General features: G+C 52.0%; 6 protein-coding genes across 6 annotated transcripts; 2 read left to right on the forward strand and 4 right to left on the reverse strand.

The window, feature by feature from the left end:
- Nucleotides 1-463: 463 nt before the first annotated feature.
- On the forward strand, nt 464-2,079 carry AA0111_g5598 (hypothetical protein; the record flags this gene model as incomplete). Its single annotated transcript, XM_028651727.1, has 4 exons — nt 464-731; nt 795-1,084; nt 1,163-1,733; nt 1,802-2,079. The coding sequence occupies 4 exons, from the start codon at nt 464-466 to the stop codon at nt 2,077-2,079; spliced, it is 1,407 nt and encodes a 468-aa protein (XP_028506701.1).
- A 152-nt stretch (nt 2,080-2,231) lies between these two features.
- On the reverse strand, nt 2,232-4,525 carry AA0111_g5599 (hypothetical protein; the record flags this gene model as incomplete). Its single annotated transcript, XM_028651728.1, has 5 exons — nt 2,232-3,204; nt 3,273-3,443; nt 3,507-4,144; nt 4,195-4,280; nt 4,348-4,525. 5 exons carry the CDS (start codon nt 4,523-4,525, stop codon nt 2,232-2,234), a joined length of 2,046 nt encoding a protein of 681 aa, XP_028506700.1.
- Nucleotides 4,526-5,218: 693 nt separating this feature from the next.
- Nucleotides 5,219-5,947, reverse strand: AA0111_g5600 (hypothetical protein; the record flags this gene model as incomplete). Its single annotated transcript, XM_028651731.1, has 1 exon — nt 5,219-5,947. One exon carries the CDS (start codon nt 5,945-5,947, stop codon nt 5,219-5,221), a length of 729 nt encoding a protein of 242 aa, XP_028506805.1.
- A 506-nt stretch (nt 5,948-6,453) lies between these two features.
- On the forward strand, nt 6,454-8,308 carry AA0111_g5601 (hypothetical protein; the record flags this gene model as incomplete). Its single annotated transcript, XM_028651732.1, has 7 exons — nt 6,454-6,615; nt 6,671-6,752; nt 6,803-7,163; nt 7,220-7,526; nt 7,579-7,810; nt 7,866-7,955; nt 8,004-8,308. 7 exons carry the CDS (start codon nt 6,454-6,456, stop codon nt 8,306-8,308), a joined length of 1,539 nt encoding a protein of 512 aa, XP_028506804.1.
- A 770-nt stretch (nt 8,309-9,078) lies between these two features.
- AA0111_g5602 (Hexokinase) lies at nt 9,079-10,683 on the reverse strand (the record flags this gene model as incomplete). Its single annotated transcript, XM_028651733.1, has 3 exons — nt 9,079-10,386; nt 10,440-10,588; nt 10,644-10,683. 3 exons carry the CDS (start codon nt 10,681-10,683, stop codon nt 9,079-9,081), a joined length of 1,497 nt encoding a protein of 498 aa, XP_028506803.1.
- A 752-nt stretch (nt 10,684-11,435) lies between these two features.
- Nucleotides 11,436-17,186, reverse strand: AA0111_g5603 (hypothetical protein; the record flags this gene model as incomplete). Its single annotated transcript, XM_028651734.1, has 1 exon — nt 11,436-17,186. One exon carries the CDS (start codon nt 17,184-17,186, stop codon nt 11,436-11,438), a length of 5,751 nt encoding a protein of 1,916 aa, XP_028506802.1.
- Nucleotides 17,187-18,015: the final 829 nt, after the last annotated feature.

Consider the following 18,015-nt stretch of genomic DNA (forward strand, 5'->3'; position numbering starts at 1 on the left):
AGTTATTGCTGATGGACATCGTCTAATAGAATTGCTTGATTACCTTGCATCTGATGCAGCGTTGTGGGCAAAAGGTAAGACTGAAGGGCTTTTGCAGGAGTTCAGATGCTGTCACACGAACACAAAGCTTCTAAGCCGAATTGTGCTGTACTGAACGGGTGTTCGCTTGCTGGCGGCAACGTCTACTGGGTCATTATCGGTGACCGGCCCGGTGACCGGACCGGTCGCGATTGCCTGTCGATCACCGCCTTGCGCAGCCACTTGAAGCCAAGGACTAAAGTTCCTGGCTTGCGTATCCTATCAGTATGATTAAGGTACGTGAGTTCCCGGGTTGAGTGCAGTAGAAGCGCACCTGCCTTGAGAATGACTAAGCGTGAGTACCTTAATAGCCCACCTTGCACTTGGACAGCCCCGTGAAACTACCGCCAATACATGAACATGATTCACAACCTACACCTCCAACATGTCTTTTCCTAGTACTGACATTAAACCTTTCCCGGTGGCGGATGCTGTTCCCTCCTATTGGAGGAAACAAGTCGGGCCCATCGATAACCATCGCAGCACTGAACATCTTCCCGCGCAGGCTGATGTTGTAATCATTGGTGCGGGATACGCTGGAGCATCGATTGTGCATCACATAATCGAAGAGTGTGTGCGTTGCGATCGCCCGGTCCCATCGATACTTATCCTTGAGGCACGTGAGGCCTGCTCTGGCGCTACCGGACGTAATGGTACGTATCGTATGCTCTTGAGATCCAGATTCAATCTCGCACGTACTGAATCTGAGGATTTAGGCGGTCATTTAAAACCAGATCCTTTGTCAAGAGCGGCCAGTGTATTGGAGACGCACGGGAAAGCGGTCGCGGAGCACGTGGCTACATTCGAGGCCCGCCAGGTCGACGCAATTAAAGAACTTGTTCGGCGTGAACATTGTGATTGTGACTTCGAAGAGACCAGGGTTACAGACGTCTGCTTTTACGAAGCAGGCCGCGATAAAATCAGAGCCGACATCGCGAAAATCGCTAAAGCGGATATCTCAACTGCGAAAGGGATAAAGTTTACTTCGGGCAGCGAAGCAGAAGAGGTATGTAGTGTCTGGAGATGAAAGTATTGATATGCTTCGTGGAATCATCTCTTTGGAGCGATCTGACCAAGCCCATAGGTTTCTGGCGTTTGGGGTGCAAAGTCTTGCCATACATATAGTGCCGCTCGCCTGTGGCCTTACCGACTTGTGGCGCACTTGCTAGAAAAAGCGGTGTCTACGGGTGTCAACTTGCAAACAAATACCCCAGTATCGTCCGTCTCAGCAGCCGATGAAAGCACAAAAGATCGTTGGGTCGTGAACACATCGCGTGGCTCCGTTGAGACTAGCACTCTCATTTATGCTACGAACGGATACACGTCTGCTCTCGTACCAGAAATGAAGGAAAAAGTCGTCCCAGTGAGAGGCATAGTAGCGCGCTTAGCGGGCGAGAACGCACCAAAGATGACTGATAGTTATATGATGCGGTTTTCCGACTACGAGTACGACTACATGATTCCTCGACCGGACGGAAGTATCGTCGTCGGTGGCGGAAGGCGCGACTACTACAAAGACTTGGACGAATGGTTCGATGTATCCGACGACAGCAGACTGATGGATGGCGCGCGGAATTACTTTGACGGTTACATGCAACGACATTTCCGTGGATGGGAGAACAGCGATGTACGCACAGAAGATGTATGGACTGGAAGTAAGTGTCATCTGCACCAGCGCCAATTATTGAATGTTTCAGAACTGACTGATTTTCTCCCGTGTTAGTCATGGGATATTCTAACGACGGATTCCCTTATGTTGGGCCAATTTGCGGAAGACCCGGCCAGTATATGTGCGCAGGATTCAGTGGGCACGGTATGCCGCAGATTTTCTTCTGCGCAAAAGCCGTCGCTTCCATGGTCATCACGGGCGATGCCGAGGATGTGGATCTCCCTGTGCCGTACCGCATCACCAAGAGTAGATGGTATCAACCCAAAGAACATGTGTCTCTCAAGATGTGGCAACAGATTGCGGAAAGCCAGCCTGCTCAAGCACGGTTGTGACGGTGAAATAGAGCGGAGAGTTTGGACCTAGATCGTCCACTTTTGCAATGCGAAAATTATCCGCTAATTTTCATACGCGCTTCGTTGGCCAAAAGAGCTAACCGGACACTCTTTATCGTTCATGTGTTGGCGGTTCTAGCGTGTGCTGAATATCATTTCGGTAGCCATGAAAGGCTCTCGAAGAACTCCCTCTCTGTGTTACCATGCTCATCAAAGTCCGAGGTGAAGAACGCTACGCTTCCATCCGAGTTGAGTAGATCGAAATCGAACGGATATCCATCAAGAGATATGTCGCTTGGTATGCTATCAACTGTTGCATCGGCTCTGTTTGGTGTCACCCTTGGGCCTTGCACCGTCGCTGCTTGTGCATTTGCATGTTCGGATGCTAAAGACCCAAAACAAGGATTCGCGGACCTTTCCGCTTTCTTGTACCAGTTGAGAAGACCGTTGTAGCCCTCTTCAGCCGGATCGTTGGCTTCCGTGGCCACAGGTTTACTTGGTAATGGATTGAACACGTTAAGTCGATGCAGCGCCGCTTCCAGTGTCTCTAGGAGCGACACTTCTGAACGCGCAGAATCGCCCGCAGAAGCCATTTCTCTTATCGCTTGGAGACCTACTTGTAGGGTGCTTGCGAACTCGTTCGTGCGGTAACATATGCTATAGGCGATCAAGACCAGCAAGGACGCGCGGCAGGAACTATATTCGGCATAGGACGACTTTGCAAGGCCCATATCGCCCGTCTGCATGATTTGGCATATACTGATAACTTCCTTCGCAGCCGCAACGCAGTCATGGACCAAGAAGTCCCACTGTGAGTGGGACTCTGCTGCTTTCCTCCGGCGTACTTCTGGGGATGCGGTATTGCCGTCCTTGGAATGCTCATTGGTCCGCGCGTGACGGTGCGCAAGGATGAAGGGTCGTCCGATGAACATGTGCAACAGGCAACACTCCAGTCGAGTATGAATTAACGCGCGGTTTTTTGGTAGCTCTTTCTGGTGGTTCGGGGTTGGCGATAATGCGCCCCTGTGAGGAGGTGACCAAGGCCCTCGCAAATCTGCCTTCATGCGCTTGATACGGTTCAGGATCGCCCCGACTTCGGCGTTTGCACATTTTCGGAGACATGATCTGGCAAGGTATAGTCAGTTGATTGTCTTCTGTTTCTGTGTATTTAGAAAGTCTCAATCTGGACTTACATTTCGTGGAGGAATGCTTCAGCATGCCTTGTGAGCTTGATTGATTCCAAGAGACCTTGAGGATAGAAAGAGTCATCGTTCATAAGGTGTGCTTCAGAGCTCTGAGGTAGATCTGCATCGATATCGGATTGTACTATGGATATCGGGCGGCCGTGGTATATACCAATCTTTCTAGTAGGTCAAATTCGTCAGCACGGGAATGATGTGGTATCAGAGAGTCAAGAACCGACGAACCGTTCCATGCAGTACACTGTCCACCAAATACGACGCCTGATCTCCTTGGTTCTCGGGTCGAGGACGTTGCGCGAAACCTTTCGATGCATTCCGTTCTGTATGGCCACCTTGATAGCTAAGTTCAGATAGATGTAACTCAGCCCAGATGCATCAATGGGTAAGGAATATAGGCCGAGAAGCAAGAGTACCTGGACGCTGAGCAGCGAGCCAGCATGGATGACTTCCGAAAGTAGCTTTGCCACTTGACGGTAAAAGCCGGATCCAATTTCGAGCTCCCAACTGCTTTGAACTTCAGAGTCTGTTGCAACGCCCGTGCTGGAAGTCTTATGACGATCTGGCGATTCTAAATGGACATATTGAGTTCCGACTGCTAGCACCATTAGTACTACACATATTGCAGTAACATCCTTGGAGCGTAGCGAAACGGGTTTAGTGTATATGTTGTCTAGGGTTTCATCAAACCAGCGTCGGTCTACATAGTAGTAGACGCTGGTGGCATGATTGAAGAAGACATTGGTCAAGAAGGTGGCAACAGGACGGGGTGGCATAACAGCAAGGATGTCCGAGATGGAAGTTGAAGTTGGATCTGCCTCACCAACGCGAATGAAATCCGGTACTCGCGTTACGTTTTCCAAATTCTAATAGCGATGGTGAGCAAACAGGAACAGACTAGGCTAGCCGCACGTACCTGCACATTGGCTTTGGCCATAAGTTCGTCTATATTGCGTTTGATGTGCATGGAAAAGTTCCAATGGGAGAACTCGCCTGAGTAATCTGCACAGCGACAAAAGGTCTCGTCAGTGTGCTTGAGGGATAACGAAGAGGTTTAAGAAGCACGTACGGACTGTCGTGCCGTCTACTCGGTCAATGGTACAATCCTCGTCTCCAATATCAGGGCTGTCAGACACTTGGACATTCCCCGGAGGCTCGATAGACTCGGGGATGATCCCGTTCTGGTCGCGTGGTGGTGTCGGCGAAGACAGGGAATCGCACATGTGCTGTAGAGAAACGGTATCCATGGCGAGATTGGGAAATTGGTGTTTGACTATGAATTCCATATATCGCATGCGGTCCATCAGCTCACTGAGCGAGTCAGGAAGGCCCGGTCCTCGCTTGTCCACTGCAGCAGGCGCAACATTGTATCTACACGGTCGGCGCAGATGGCGACAGCGCCTACACGGTGTACCATCCTCACATTTCTCTTTGAGACGGCGACACTCATCACACCTATGCGATGCTTGTCAGCCAAGACTCTGCCTCGCGTTCTTCGGCGAGACAGTGGTGGGTCTTACGCGCGAACTGCTCGTTGTCGCTCCTCTGCCGCTAGATGACGCTTCTTGGTGGGTCTTGGAGGCTCGACTTCCATAGCTCGATTTGGACAAAACAAGACTAGGTATGAGCTGGAGGGATTGGGTTGGCGGAAGGGTTCTGAGCATACGTCGTGGATTCACAGTCGTCAAGGACGCCCACCTATTGAAGCGCAAGCGATAAGACAGCTGAATGACGCGCAATGCAGCGACGTTGAAGCCGTCCAGCTTCCTGCAGGGCGCTCCGCACAAAGCTTATCCATTATAGGTTAGTAGTAGCCCCAGCTTATCACAGACACGCGATACACCGGCTAATTCGCATCACAAGAGATAATGGCGAATATCGGGCAAAATACTGGGGAGGAATAGGAAAGGGCATGTGGAAATGAACATCTTTTACTGATGTCATTGAGACTTATCTACAATCTCCTGCGCCATTTCCATGAGACCTCCAGCCACCACCTCTAACTTCACGTCACTAAAAACGTCGAGACAAGCTTCCCTCTCGTACACCGAGCTCCATGCTCCACGAAAACCGACTTTTGTGGCCGCTGCGACATCCCACATGTGCGCTGCAGCGAACCATTTCACATCGTTTGCCCCAAGTCGTTTCCATACAGCCTGATAGGCGGGGAGAGCGGGTTTAGCCACTCCTGTATTGTCGCAACTAATGAAATTCTCCAGCGGCATGTCTACACCGGCGCGCTCGAAATAGCCTCTGACCCGTTGCACATCTCCGGTGGTGAAGCACCAGACTGTAAAGCCGTTGTCGCGCAGCAACTGGAACGTCTCCCGACAGCCAGGTCGCAGCTGTAAAGCGGAATAGCCTTCGATGCACTGTTCCCGCTCCTCTTCAGTGGCTATAGCCCGAGGATCAGCGATGCCACAAAGACTGAGGGTCCGGTAGAATAGTCCTCGGAGAATGTCCTTGTAAGGCTTGTAGCTTTCGGAGATGGACAAGAAGGTGAATTCCAGCTCAGCAGCTGTCTGCCAGGTGTACCCGAAGTGTTGCGGGGTTACGTAATGATGGCGAAGTTTTGCACCTAAGACTGAGTCTATGCGTTCGTAGTAGGCGTCGAATGATACGCAGGTGCCGACGACGTCGAAAACTACGTGCTTGAGAGGCTGTGTCATTCTGACTTTCAGTGTGGTATGTAGTAGCTAAGACCAAGGAGTTCGACAGCGGTAGATGCAAGATATGTTGACATGGCATGAGTGACAGACCTATGGAGAACAGACCCCTGCATCAAGCTCGGTATTCTGATGTCTCGTTATGGTGAGTAGCGGTACTAGTGGATGATAGAAGACCGGCCCGGTCTGATATGACTGCCGCAGCGCTCGGGCCATGTAGTTATCGATAGTAACCGGAGCTCACCCGGTTCTGCCATTGACACATAGGTACCTAGGTACGATAACGATGAGCAGTAGTTTCAGCGAACTCCGGACCGGTGTTATCGTTTCTCAAGCTCTAACTTCCTAAGTTGAAGTGATAAGCTTGATGACCGGGCCATGTAGCCGGTCGGTTTCCAAAAGAGCGGTGTTCGATTGCCGATATGAAAACGTATACGGTGTGGATGGCCATGCGAAACGTGCTCTCTGTTCGCTCGTAGAAAGTAACCTGTTATTCTCAATTCCTCGAAATGGTTTTACCAGTTATCAACCCTACCAAATCCTACTGGATTGAGGCCGCGAATTCGCCATTGCGCAACTTCCGCTCTAGCGAAGCGTTACCTGAGGAGACTGATGTGGCAATCATCGGCGGTGGTTACGCCGGCGCATCGACAGCTTACTGGATCAACAAAGTTTGTGACCGCACCAAAATGACTTGTCCATTCACCAACTCTGACGGGTGATTAGTACACAGAGAATGCTTCAAGACAGCCTCACGTGACTCTCCTAGAAGCTCGTGAAATTTGCGGAGCTGCCACCGGACGCAATGGTAATAGTACTTGCATCTCGTCCCCTGGAGAAACATCTAACAACGAATAGGAGGACAATTGAGGCCGCATGCTTATTCCCGTTATGTGAAATGGTCGAATCGATTTGGCCCCAATGGTGCCATGGAGCTTATCGAACATGAGATGGCTCATTTGCCGGCATTTAAGAATTTAACTGAGGAAGAAGGTATCGCGGAAGAAGTCTGTCTCAAGTTCGGAGAAACGTTCGATGCTGCCATGACCGATGAGGCCTGGACGAGGCTCAAGGGCGCGCTTGATGCCATGCGGAGGGATCATGGCGACGATCATGAGATCGTCAAAGTATGCAGAGTGATCGAAGACGCACACGAAGCGGAGGAGTTTACACAGATGAAGGGTGCTCTTGCTGCAGTGGTGCATCCTGCAGGGCAAATGTCGGTTCTTCCCAACTGTACTACTCTCTCACGCAGACCTACTAACCTCGTCTCAGATGGCCATACAAATTGGTGCACGCACTCTTGCGCATCGTTCTGCAGAAAGGCAACCTCAATCTGCAAGCTCACACCCCAGTCACGGATGTTTCAGCGCGAGATGCCGAGGGTTGGATCACAGTCAAGACTGAGCGTGGAACCATTCGTGCCAAATCAGTCATTCACACGACAAACAGATGGGCTTCTCATCTTCTTCCTGAGTTCAATAATCTTATACTGCCCGACAGAGGAACTATTGCAGCACTAAAAGCGCCCCCGGGATTCATAAAGCATACCGGTGCCCAACATTGGGATTCAGTTGTCAACGTGAGGCTTGCATATGCTCCCTTCACAATCGATAACCTGCTAACAAAGACAGAACTATCATCTCCAGCTCCCTCCGCCCTATAACACTATCATCATTGGAGGAGCAAGGCAACTTCTCGTCCACAAGCCAGAAGATTGCTTTCCCAGCGATAAGAACGATCAGCAGATTGCTGGAGCAGCTGCATTCTACGAATCTTGGGGTCCCTCAGATGTCGTAGGCTCGCCGGATGCAGTTCCAGCGGAGCTCAGCAAGGAAGCCAACGAAGGCGGCTGTTGGACTGGAAGTAAGAGAACGCCGTGTCGGTGAACTTGACATACAGTTAGCTGACTGGACTGCAGTTCAAACCGAAACTGCAGATGATTTTCCATTTGTTGGTACGGTGCCACAGCGGCCGGGCCATTTCATTGCGGCCGGATTCGCGGGACACGGTAAGTCTACTCCATTGTTGAGAATCACAGATAGGCTAATGTGTAAAGGCATGCCTCGCGTGCTGGGTTCGGCTGCTCACGTCACGCCTCTTGTACTAGAGTCGCTTGGTGTTGAATACAGCCAGCCCCTTGTTGCCGCGTCATTTCCTCCACTGCCTCAACCGTTCCGCACTACCGCTGAACGGATTGAGAGACTCCAGGATACGAATCTCAGCGCGCTCGCTGAGGAGTACAAGCAGAGCTGTGGAGAAAGTGCGAAGAAGTCATTTTGCAATACCGTGAGGGTCATGTCTGTGCTTGCAAACCCGTCTTCCTGGGATGGTGGCGACAAGCAGATGATGGCTCAGCCATAATGTGAACGTATGTGGTTTGGACTAAGGCGAGAGTACCAGAGAAAGCATTATAGAGATACCTTACCTTTCTACATTGTGAAGCAGGGTGCAAACACCAGATACCCGTGTACAACTCCTTAGCCTCTTTGGCAATGTTTGTCGTTCTTTTCGTTCTACGTCCAATGTCCCTGATGTTGCCACGACCTCTGATCAATATACTGATGACTACGTCTCAGCCACCGTCCCCGATGGGGCGCTGGGATGACCTCGGTAAAGGCACTTTCTGTTGCAGTTCTCCGCAGTATATAATATGTTAACTTAGCTGTATCTTCCACATACGACCATAGGACACTGAAAATTAGGCTTCCCGTCCGCTCAGCCATATACAAGCAGTGTACCGGCGGATTAGTAGTTAGGTGGGTGACCACTAGCGAATCCCCGCTGTTGTATGTTTTTGCCTTTTTGAAGTAATATTCTAGAGCTTCAGCGACGACGTGCTTGGGTCTTTGGAGCGTGACAGAGTGTGCTTACCTTTTGCCTCGGCTCTGTGCACGTTTGTACAAGATCTAGACCCACTCTGACGTAGTGAATGCCTTGCTATGATATTGATAGGATGTCCGATGTCTCAAGCGCTGGGAATGCCTCATAGTGTTGTCGCTGTATCGAAAGACATTGTTCACTTCCACTTCCCTTGGGATAGATGATTCGTTGGGTGAAGGACATTCGTATATACATTCTATCGTTCAATCATACGTCAAGCGTTATATCTAGTTGCCCTTGTCGTCAGGCATCTACTTCTTCTTTGGGACCATGGACAAAAGAGTGTCGGCGTCTCTGATTCCAGCCAACTGACCCTGCTGCACGCGCTTAACAGTAAGCGCGGCGATGAGGGCGGCACCTACACCAGAGCCGTCCTCAGCGGGGAGGACCTCGACAGGGTCGCCCTTGCCCTTGCCATACTTGTTCGGCCAGCCCATAATCTCCTTGAGCGCCTGAGCTTGGCGGACCTTGAAGTGTGGGTACTTTGTGAAGACAGAGCCATCAGCACCAACGTGAACTTCATCCCACTTCTTGTGCTTGCAGATGGCGGAAACACCGCATGCGGTAAGACGGGCAGCACGCGTACCGATGAGCTCAGCGAGGCGGCGGATGAGCTCGAGTTCGGGCTTGGTGCAATCGAGGCCGAGCTTCTCCTGGAAGAGATCGTGTGTGTCTTGCAAGTTCTCGAATCTGTCCTCCTCAATTGAAGACAGGAAACCTGCGTCAAGCGAGTAAGGCTTGTCGAGCTTGCTAGCGTTCTGGCCTTCGAACATATGGCATTCGTTACCCTTGTGTAGATCCTGGAGAACCAAACGGAAGATCTCGCCAAGGTACAAACCAGCGACCATCTTCTCAAATGATTGCTGACCAGGTCGTGGTGACTCCTTGTCAACAATGACATCGTACTTTGTCCTTGGGAGGACCTGGTGCTCGTTGTCAAAGGCTCCCCACTCGCAGTTGATGGCCATGGGCAGCTTGGGGTCAAGGTTCATGTGCTTCAACTTGGGGATGGCGCCACACTCCTCCATGTAGGCGGCATTGCAGCCGGTACCGAAAATGCAGCCAATCTTGATGCTCGTGTTGGTGTAGGCAGAAGCGATCATAGTACCGGTCGTGTCGTTGACCAGAGCGGCAAGCTTGATGGGTACACCACGCTCTTCGAGAGCGGCCTTGAAGCCTGGTACGACGTCAACACCCTCCATGCCGGCTACATCGAAGCCCTTGGTCCACCGCTGGAGAACTCCGTGGTCGATGGCGTCTTGCGAGACGGGGTATGAGAAGGTGAAACCGAGGGGCAGATGGTCGAGCTGCTCGTTTTCGTGGTGGTATTCGATGAACTGCTGAAGACAGTCGGCGACATAGCCCCAGAGTTCGTCGGCGGTTCCGGTCTTCAACTCTTCGGGCATGCGGTACTTTGATTGTATGATCTCGAACTCGCCCTTCTCTTCTGTCAAGGTAACCTCGCAGACACGCAGGTTGGTGCCGCCCATATCAAGGGCGAGGTAGCTGCCGGTTTCGTTGCCATCGGGGAAGGCCATACACCAGGTGGGAATCATGGGCTATGGGGGGGTCAGCGCATTTCTGGGACAGGGCATAGCGAGCTGCAACTCACAATGCTTCCGCCCTGTTCCGACAAGCCCTTCTCGAGTTCGCCGACGAAGTGGTCCGAAATCTTCTTGAGCTTGTCTGTGGGAACGACAAACATGTCTTCCAGCTTGTCGATCTGCTCTTTCAGATCCTTGGGCATGTCCGCCATGGAGCCTAGCACAATGTTATCCCATCTGTCCTTGCGTGCGATGACAAGACTCGAGCATACCCCTGCGGGAGGGCGGTTTCCTTGCGCCTAGTAGCACCATGATTGCGGTTGTGAGGGTGGTTTAGGTGAGGTTGTTGGTGTTATCGCAAAAGAGACGGCGGTGTTTCTGAGAACGAGAGTTCAGGACGAGAGGTGGGGACCCTGACGTAGAGTGTTAGTCTCTGAATGACCAAGGAGCCCTGTGGGCTGGCTAGACCGCAACGAAACAGCTCAATGGTCATGCACAGCGGTCAATCCCACTTTTGTATACGATATTTGCTTCTCCACCCGCCCAGGTTGCTTTTGGACGTGCTATGGGGGGACATCGGCTTACCGAGATAGTGTAGTGATGCAAGCCCGCTGTGCTATCTGCCAATGGCTCGTGACGTTGCTCAGTAAGCGGTGTACACGTCGGAAAAAAGCGTCTGAGTACTATGGGAAAGAGCTTGGATGTTCGACTGTGATAGATAGCCCAAGGGAGCGGATGCGCAAACGAGGGGCACAAGCGTAAAATCCATAGCTGTTGAGCTGGGCCCCCGCCCCGCCATCCCACGCGCCGTCGCAGGAGACGACTCCGGCGGCTTTTGTTGCCATGACGCACCTCTAACGTGGCCCTGGCCCGGCCTGCACAAGGCTGACGCTCCCGCCTCGACGCCCCTCGCTTGCACTAGCCCACTTCGCCCAACCACCGGGCCCAATTACTCATCACGGCAAAGCTCGCTTCTCCACGCACTTCTCAAACTCAACCATCGCTTCATTAGGCATTAAACACTACATATATACAAGAATCAAAATTCCTTCATCAGCTTTCAACTATGAAGCTGTGCAGGCCGCCGCACCCTTGGCTGTCTTCGTCGCCCAACTGAGCACAGTCGCCGTGCTCTTCACGACTACCGTCTTCGTCTTGGGTGTTCCACTAACAGTCTCCGTCTTCACTCCCCCACCCAAGGTCACCGTCTCGAACTTGGTGCTCGTAGAGACCGGTAACGTGATTTTCGTCTTGGACGTCACGTCGCTCGACTTGGTAACATAGACTGTTTCTTGCGCCGCGAGTATGGTCGATGTCTTCGAAGCCGTCTTGAGAGAGCTGATGGTAACTGCTGGTTCCGTGACAGTAGAAAGTACCGTCTTCGTGACGAGCTCAGTTGAGTAGAGTGTGCTCGTCGAGGCCTTGAGGGTCGTCGTCTTGCCCACCTTCTCCGTTGACAGCACAGTTGTATAGTAGGTGGAGCCTACTTGCGCAATCGTCGAGGTCTTCACCACCGAAGTAACCGTGATTGTGCTGGTGCTAGCCTTCAAAGAGGTCGTCTTAGTGGTAATGGAAGATACGGTAACTAGGGCAGTCGAGCCTGCTTGAGTTGCAGTAGCTGTTGCTACGTAGCTGCTGACCGTGGTACTGATGGTGAGCGTAGTGGTGCTAGCCACGGCACGGGGGATGACGGCGCCTCGGCGGACCAGGTTCTGAGCGCTGCCAGTAGGAACGCAAGACAAAGTGGTAGTCGACTTCTTGGTGGTTGTCTTGATCGAGATGCTGCTAACAGTGACTGAGCTCTTGGGCTGCACAGTACTTGTCTTGGTGGTGCTTGGCTCAATAGAGATGGTAGTCTTGATGGTCGTGGAGGCCGCCTTCTGGGTCTTGGAGCTTGTGATAAAGACCGTGGATCCCTGGCTGATAGTGACTGACGTCGGCTTGGGTGAGGACGTGTACAGGACAGTGACAGTTGTAGTACCCTTGACGGTTGAAGTTGTGGCTCCCTTGGTAGTTACTCCAGCTTCGGTCACGGTGCCCTTGACGACACTAGTCTTGGTAACAGGCTCCGGTGTGATTGTTAGACCAACGTCTTCAGTTACTACCGATGTAGACGTAGAGGTAACGTCAGGAGACACGATGGAAGTAGTGGCAGTCACCTTCAACGTACTAGTCTTCAGCACATCGATAGCACTGATCGAGAGAGTTTCTGTGCTCTTCACGACAGTAGTCGAGGTGACCTCAGGGGCGGTAACAATCGCGCTTGCGGTGAGCTTTGCGATGACCGTAGTTGTGGTGTACGCAGTGACGATCGGTAAGCTACTTGAAGATGTGAGACTGATAGTCGACAGCGACGCACTGGAAGATGCGGTAGAAGACGAGATGAGGGACGAAGATGCAGTGCTACAGACTTGCGGCGAACCCATTCCAACCGTGAAAGGCTGGGTATCAACGTATCGGAAATCGATGAACGCAGTCGATGGGAAGAACGACGCAAGTTGAAACTGAGCGACATCGGTGTCTGAAAGCTGCTGGCTGAAGCTGGCACGCTTACAGATTGTGGAACCGGGACCGGTGTTATGGTATTCTCCGTAAGTGACGCCGTCCGTCTGGGGGTTGCTCTTTGACCATTGCGCCCACCCAGCAGGGCTGATCATGGCGTCAAGGTAACATGCGACATAAGCAACGCGCGAAAAGCTATTCCATGGGCGGCCGAGGCTGACGCTGCTGAAAGACCCAGAACCAGGAGCTGGTACAATCCTCGATTGATCAAACACGAAACCAGCAGCCGTTGTGTTGGTGGTACGCTTGTGGGCCGTGATGCTGATTCCATCCTCGTTAGAGGCAATGGTTGAGTCCAAGAAGTATGCGGATCCAGAGCCATAGATGAAGTCGACGTTACCCTCAATGTACGTCTTGAACGTGAAGAGGTTACCTGAGACACTGAGAGTGTCTTGGTTACCGTAGATCTGACATCCATACAGCGCAGCAAACTTGCTACTTTGGACAGCAAAACCAAGCGAGGCAATGTTCTGCTGCGTGCCATTGTTGTTACGGAAGTTGATGTTGAAACCATGGAAGTAGTTGCCCTTGGCGTAGACAGTCGCTCCGTCAGTGTTGCTACCAGAAGTACCTTGTGTATCGATGCCGCGGCTGAACTGGATAGTGACCTGATTCTTGGAATAGTCATCGGTCGCATCGGAGTATCCGCGGAAGATGGTATGACCAGACTTTGCGATGATAAGCTGCTCCTCGTAAACACCGGGGTAGATGAAGATGGTAGCATTCGTCTTGCTCGTGGTCGGCGCTGCGTTGAGAGCACCCTGAATAGTGTCGTAGGTAACAACACCATCAATAGGCGTCTTAGAAACGATAAGGGCGTCAGCTGGCGGTGTAGTGCCATTGAAGACCGAGGTGCCGTTGACATTGATGGGTCCTGGAGGAATGACAACGGGCACTGAAGGCTGCGGGGTGACAATGGAGTTGAAGTAAGTCATGTCGATCCATTCGGTTGAGTCCATCACCGATGACAAGGAGTAGGTATCTGAAGTAAGCAACGTAGCGTAACCAAAAGACTCACGAGCAGCAGCATTCTGCTCCCAATTTGAGGGACCGGAGTTGTTGAATTCGGCGAAGGTGATGTGATCGGTACGTGGGTCGGTTGCAGACCAGATCTTCCATGCGGCAGGAATGATGGTAGCGTCGATGTAGGAATTCTTGACAACAACAAGAGCGTACGCGGAGTAAGGTCGGCCGAGGTAAACCTTGTTCGTAAGGTCATCAACTGCGTTGGGAGCTGCAGTGAACAAGCATTGGTCAAAGATGTAGCCACCTATTTCGGTGCTCGATTTTCTGCTATGCGCCGTAACCGCCGACGACTTGCGCTTAGCTCCAATCGTGCATCCCTTGAAGTATGCCTTAGAGTAGCCCCAGATGAAGTCAATGGCACCACCAATATAGCACGACTCGTAGTACTGGTAGCCAGCTGTCGCACCATTCAGGAGAGTGTCTTGCCAGCCATCAAATGAACAAGCGTAGAAGGCGATGTCGTTTCCGTAAATTGAGCCCGCGAGCGTGACGTATGAAGGCTCGGAGCCATCAAGGTTATCTGTGTTGATCATGTTGACGTTGTACATGCTGATCCGGCTTGACGCTGTGGCAAATACAGCGGTCTCCGCGTTGGAGTGGCCTACAGGTAGCGGCGACACAGAAAGACCACGAGCAAAAGAGATTGTAACTTGATTGTCCTTGTAGGCTTGACCAGGATTGCCAGTAGTATATCCAATGATCCTGACAGCACCAGGGCGGTTGACAGACGGGATCTGCTCGTTGTAGGTGCCAGGGTATATGAAGATGGTCTGATTTGTCTTATCTTGAGGGAGCGAGGCAAGAGCGGCAGTGATATTCGTGTACGCAGCGTTGTTGCTACCATCTTTGGAGACGATCACAGCACCTAGTGGTGGTAGGGTGCCGCTGTCGGGATGAGCATTGATGGTGGCAGTAGTTGTTGGCCCGGATACGGTGCCGTTGGTCGAGGGTGACGGAGATGGCGATGGCGAGGTAGCCGTAGGACCCGTAAGGCTGTACGAAGGGATCGCATTGTACGCATCCATATCCAGCCATGCCGTGCTACCGATCCATGCAGCAAGCTCGTACTTTGCCGCTTGAGATGCTGTCAACTTAGTCGCAAAGCTGGCGCGCTGAGTAGTATCCGACCAACTACCAGGACCAGTGTTGTTGTATTCGCCGAATGTGACTCCAGAAGTCTGAGGGTTGTTTGTCTGCCATACGGCCCATCCAGCGGGGGATATATGCTTATCAATATACGAGTTCATGTAGACGGCGATGGAAAACTGGCTGTAGGGTCTACCGAGATAGGACAATCCAAAGTTGTTGCCATAGGTAGAACTGTAGGTGATGACAGAGGAATCGAACACGTAGCCACCAGGAGCATCTGCAGTAGCCCTGGAGTTTGCAGCAACGTAAGCACCAGGTGTGTTACTGACGATCATGCACTGATGGAAGTACGCGGTAGAGAAACCCCAGATGAAATCGACACTTCCCTCAACGTAGCAGTTGCTGAAAACCTGGGTACCCTTGTTGGCAAGTAGCGTATCCTGGAAACCGACAAATGAACAGCCATACGCGGCGATGTTAGCGCCGTAGAAGTCCGCAGCTAGCGCAGCGGTGTTGGTGGTCTGCGGGTACGTGTTGACAAAATCGATGTTGTAGAGAGCCATGCCAGAATCGCCACTGGGCTTAGAAAATATGACAGGTGTTTGCTCGTTCTTTCCAGCACTGGTAAGTTCACCACGGGAAAACTCAATGCGAACCTTGTTCTGTGTATAATCGTTCGTGAAATCGGTGAAGCCTCGGAGGGTGACCTTTCCCTTGCGGGTGATCGAAAGCTGCTCGACGTATGTACCCGCACCGATCTTGATGGTGTATGGATTACCGTCATTAGGCAAAGCATTGACAGCAGATGTAACGTTCGAGAACTCGCAGGGTCCTGGCGTCTTAGAAACTACAAGTGTCGGAGACGCTGCTGTGATGGAGCAAGTCGATGCTGCTGGAGTTGCGCTAGATGTCATTGATGCGGTAGCAGTAGCGTTCGAAAGGAGGCTGGAGATGGCAGAGATGGACAACGACGCCGACGATGATGCTGATGAGGACACGGTAGACGAAGCGATCGACGCCACAGACGAAGCGGATGCAAGCTGGGCATCGTCTGATGCTTTCAAGGATGCCACAACATCTTGGTCAATCCATGTGAGCGAAGAGCTAGCGTAAGGGTAGAATGCGCTACCAAAGACCTTGTCGACGGTGAACTGAGAGACCTGTTCAGCCGAGAGAGGAACATCGTAGTTTGGACGTGCAGCAGCATTCTTGCTGTAAGATCCCGCACCAGTTGTAGCAAATTCGCCGAAGAAGGATGGAGTAGTAGCTGCCGAGGGGTGAATACCAGCAGGAGCGACCAAGCTTCCTATGGCGGTGTTTCTGTAAATTGTCACAGCACCGGGACCGTTAGGAGCTGCGAGCCACACGTTGTTGTTGGTGTATCCAGATTTCTGCTGGATGGAGCTCGAATCGAAGACAACCGTAGAGTTGGCGAAGTCGCCACCAGTAGGCTGTCCACCCTTGTTGTATACGATGAGGGCACTCGAACTAAGTGGCACGACTGTAGATTTGTAGACGTAGATGGTTGGGTAGTTGTAGAAGAGATAGTTCGAGCCCTCAATGTATGAATTGGCGAAGAAGGCGGTTCCGTAGGAGGCAGAAATGGCAGTGCCACCAGGCGAAACGACTGAGCAACCGTAGAAAGCGACATTGCCTCCCCTGAGGTTGAGAACAACTGCGTTGGTTCCTGCAGATACCGCGGCAGAGTTAACGATGTTGATGTTACGGACAGTGACGCCTTTGATCTTGTCGGTGCCGATCTTGAAAGGAGTATCAGTGGCAGCGATAGTAACCTTGTTCTCAGACCAATCATCAGCACCTGTGGGTGTGGGCCCGGCGATCGTTACAGTAGCTTGCCCTTGAACAGTGACGGCCTCGGAGTAGGTACCAGGCAGAACGGAGACGGTGGCGATGCCGCTGTCCTGAGCTGCTTTAACAGCTACATTGATGGCGGTATAATCTCCAGATCCATCTGTAGCGACAGTGATGCATGATTTCGGACCTGAAGCAGTAGCCGACGTAATCGTGAGGGTGGTTGAAGACGCAGAAGAAAGACGCGTGGTACTCAAAGTGGCATTCAAGGCACTACTCTGAGCAGCTGCAAACCCAAACAGGGTAGCAACAGCGAATGAACGCATAGCGAATGACGATCAACCGACGAAGACGGGAAGCGATCGATGAAGATTGGAAGTGCATGGTAGTTGACGATACTTAAGCTCAAGATCCTCACCATGGGTTCACGGGGCTGACTCCAAATCGGGTATACCACGACAACGTGGTCTGGATCCCGTTTACATTCTGACACTTCGGTAAATCCGTTTTCTACGCTTGTCGCCCGAGTCGTATATCGGACAGGGTAGATAGCCGGTGGGTCTCCAAAGATACCAGGGAGGAAAGCCACAATCGATATGCACTGCAGTATGAGATGCTCACGGTGGCAAGCCGTGTCGATCGACAGACCATCGCTGCTAATTTTCCGAAGGTTGAAGCCTGATTGCTGTGTAAATATTGATGATGCCGACTTTAGATTGGAACGGCGTCTGCTAACGGGTATAGAATGCAGGAACGAAAGCAGGATGGCATTTCAACTGTGGTAGGCTAGGCGCGTTCCTGCATGGCGTTCAGGAATAATCTTAGAAGTGTCGCCCGTTGCTTAACGAATTTCCACGCGTGCTAGCGCGAAGTGGCTTGCGTTCGGTGACGGTTCGGCCAATTTCACCATGCTGACAGGGCCGCACATCTGACGATGTTGAAGGCGAGACTCAAGAGATGAGCCGAGGCGGTGCTCAAGAGCAGACAGGATTGGTGTCGGGAGTGCAGGTGTCATCCTAGCGTCGATTGTGTAGGTGGTGTGTTGTACGACCCACTCCAGCATCGGCCTCTGGAGCTCTAAGAACCAGGGTGCCGTGGATATGAAAATCTTTCTGGAGAAGTAGCCAAGTACCCATGCCAGACCACGAGGTCATC

This window comes from Alternaria arborescens (assembly GCF_004154835.1).
Source record: "Alternaria arborescens strain FERA 675 chromosome Unknown contig_11, whole genome shotgun sequence".
Classification (NCBI taxonomy): domain Eukaryota; kingdom Fungi; phylum Ascomycota; class Dothideomycetes; order Pleosporales; family Pleosporaceae; genus Alternaria; species Alternaria arborescens.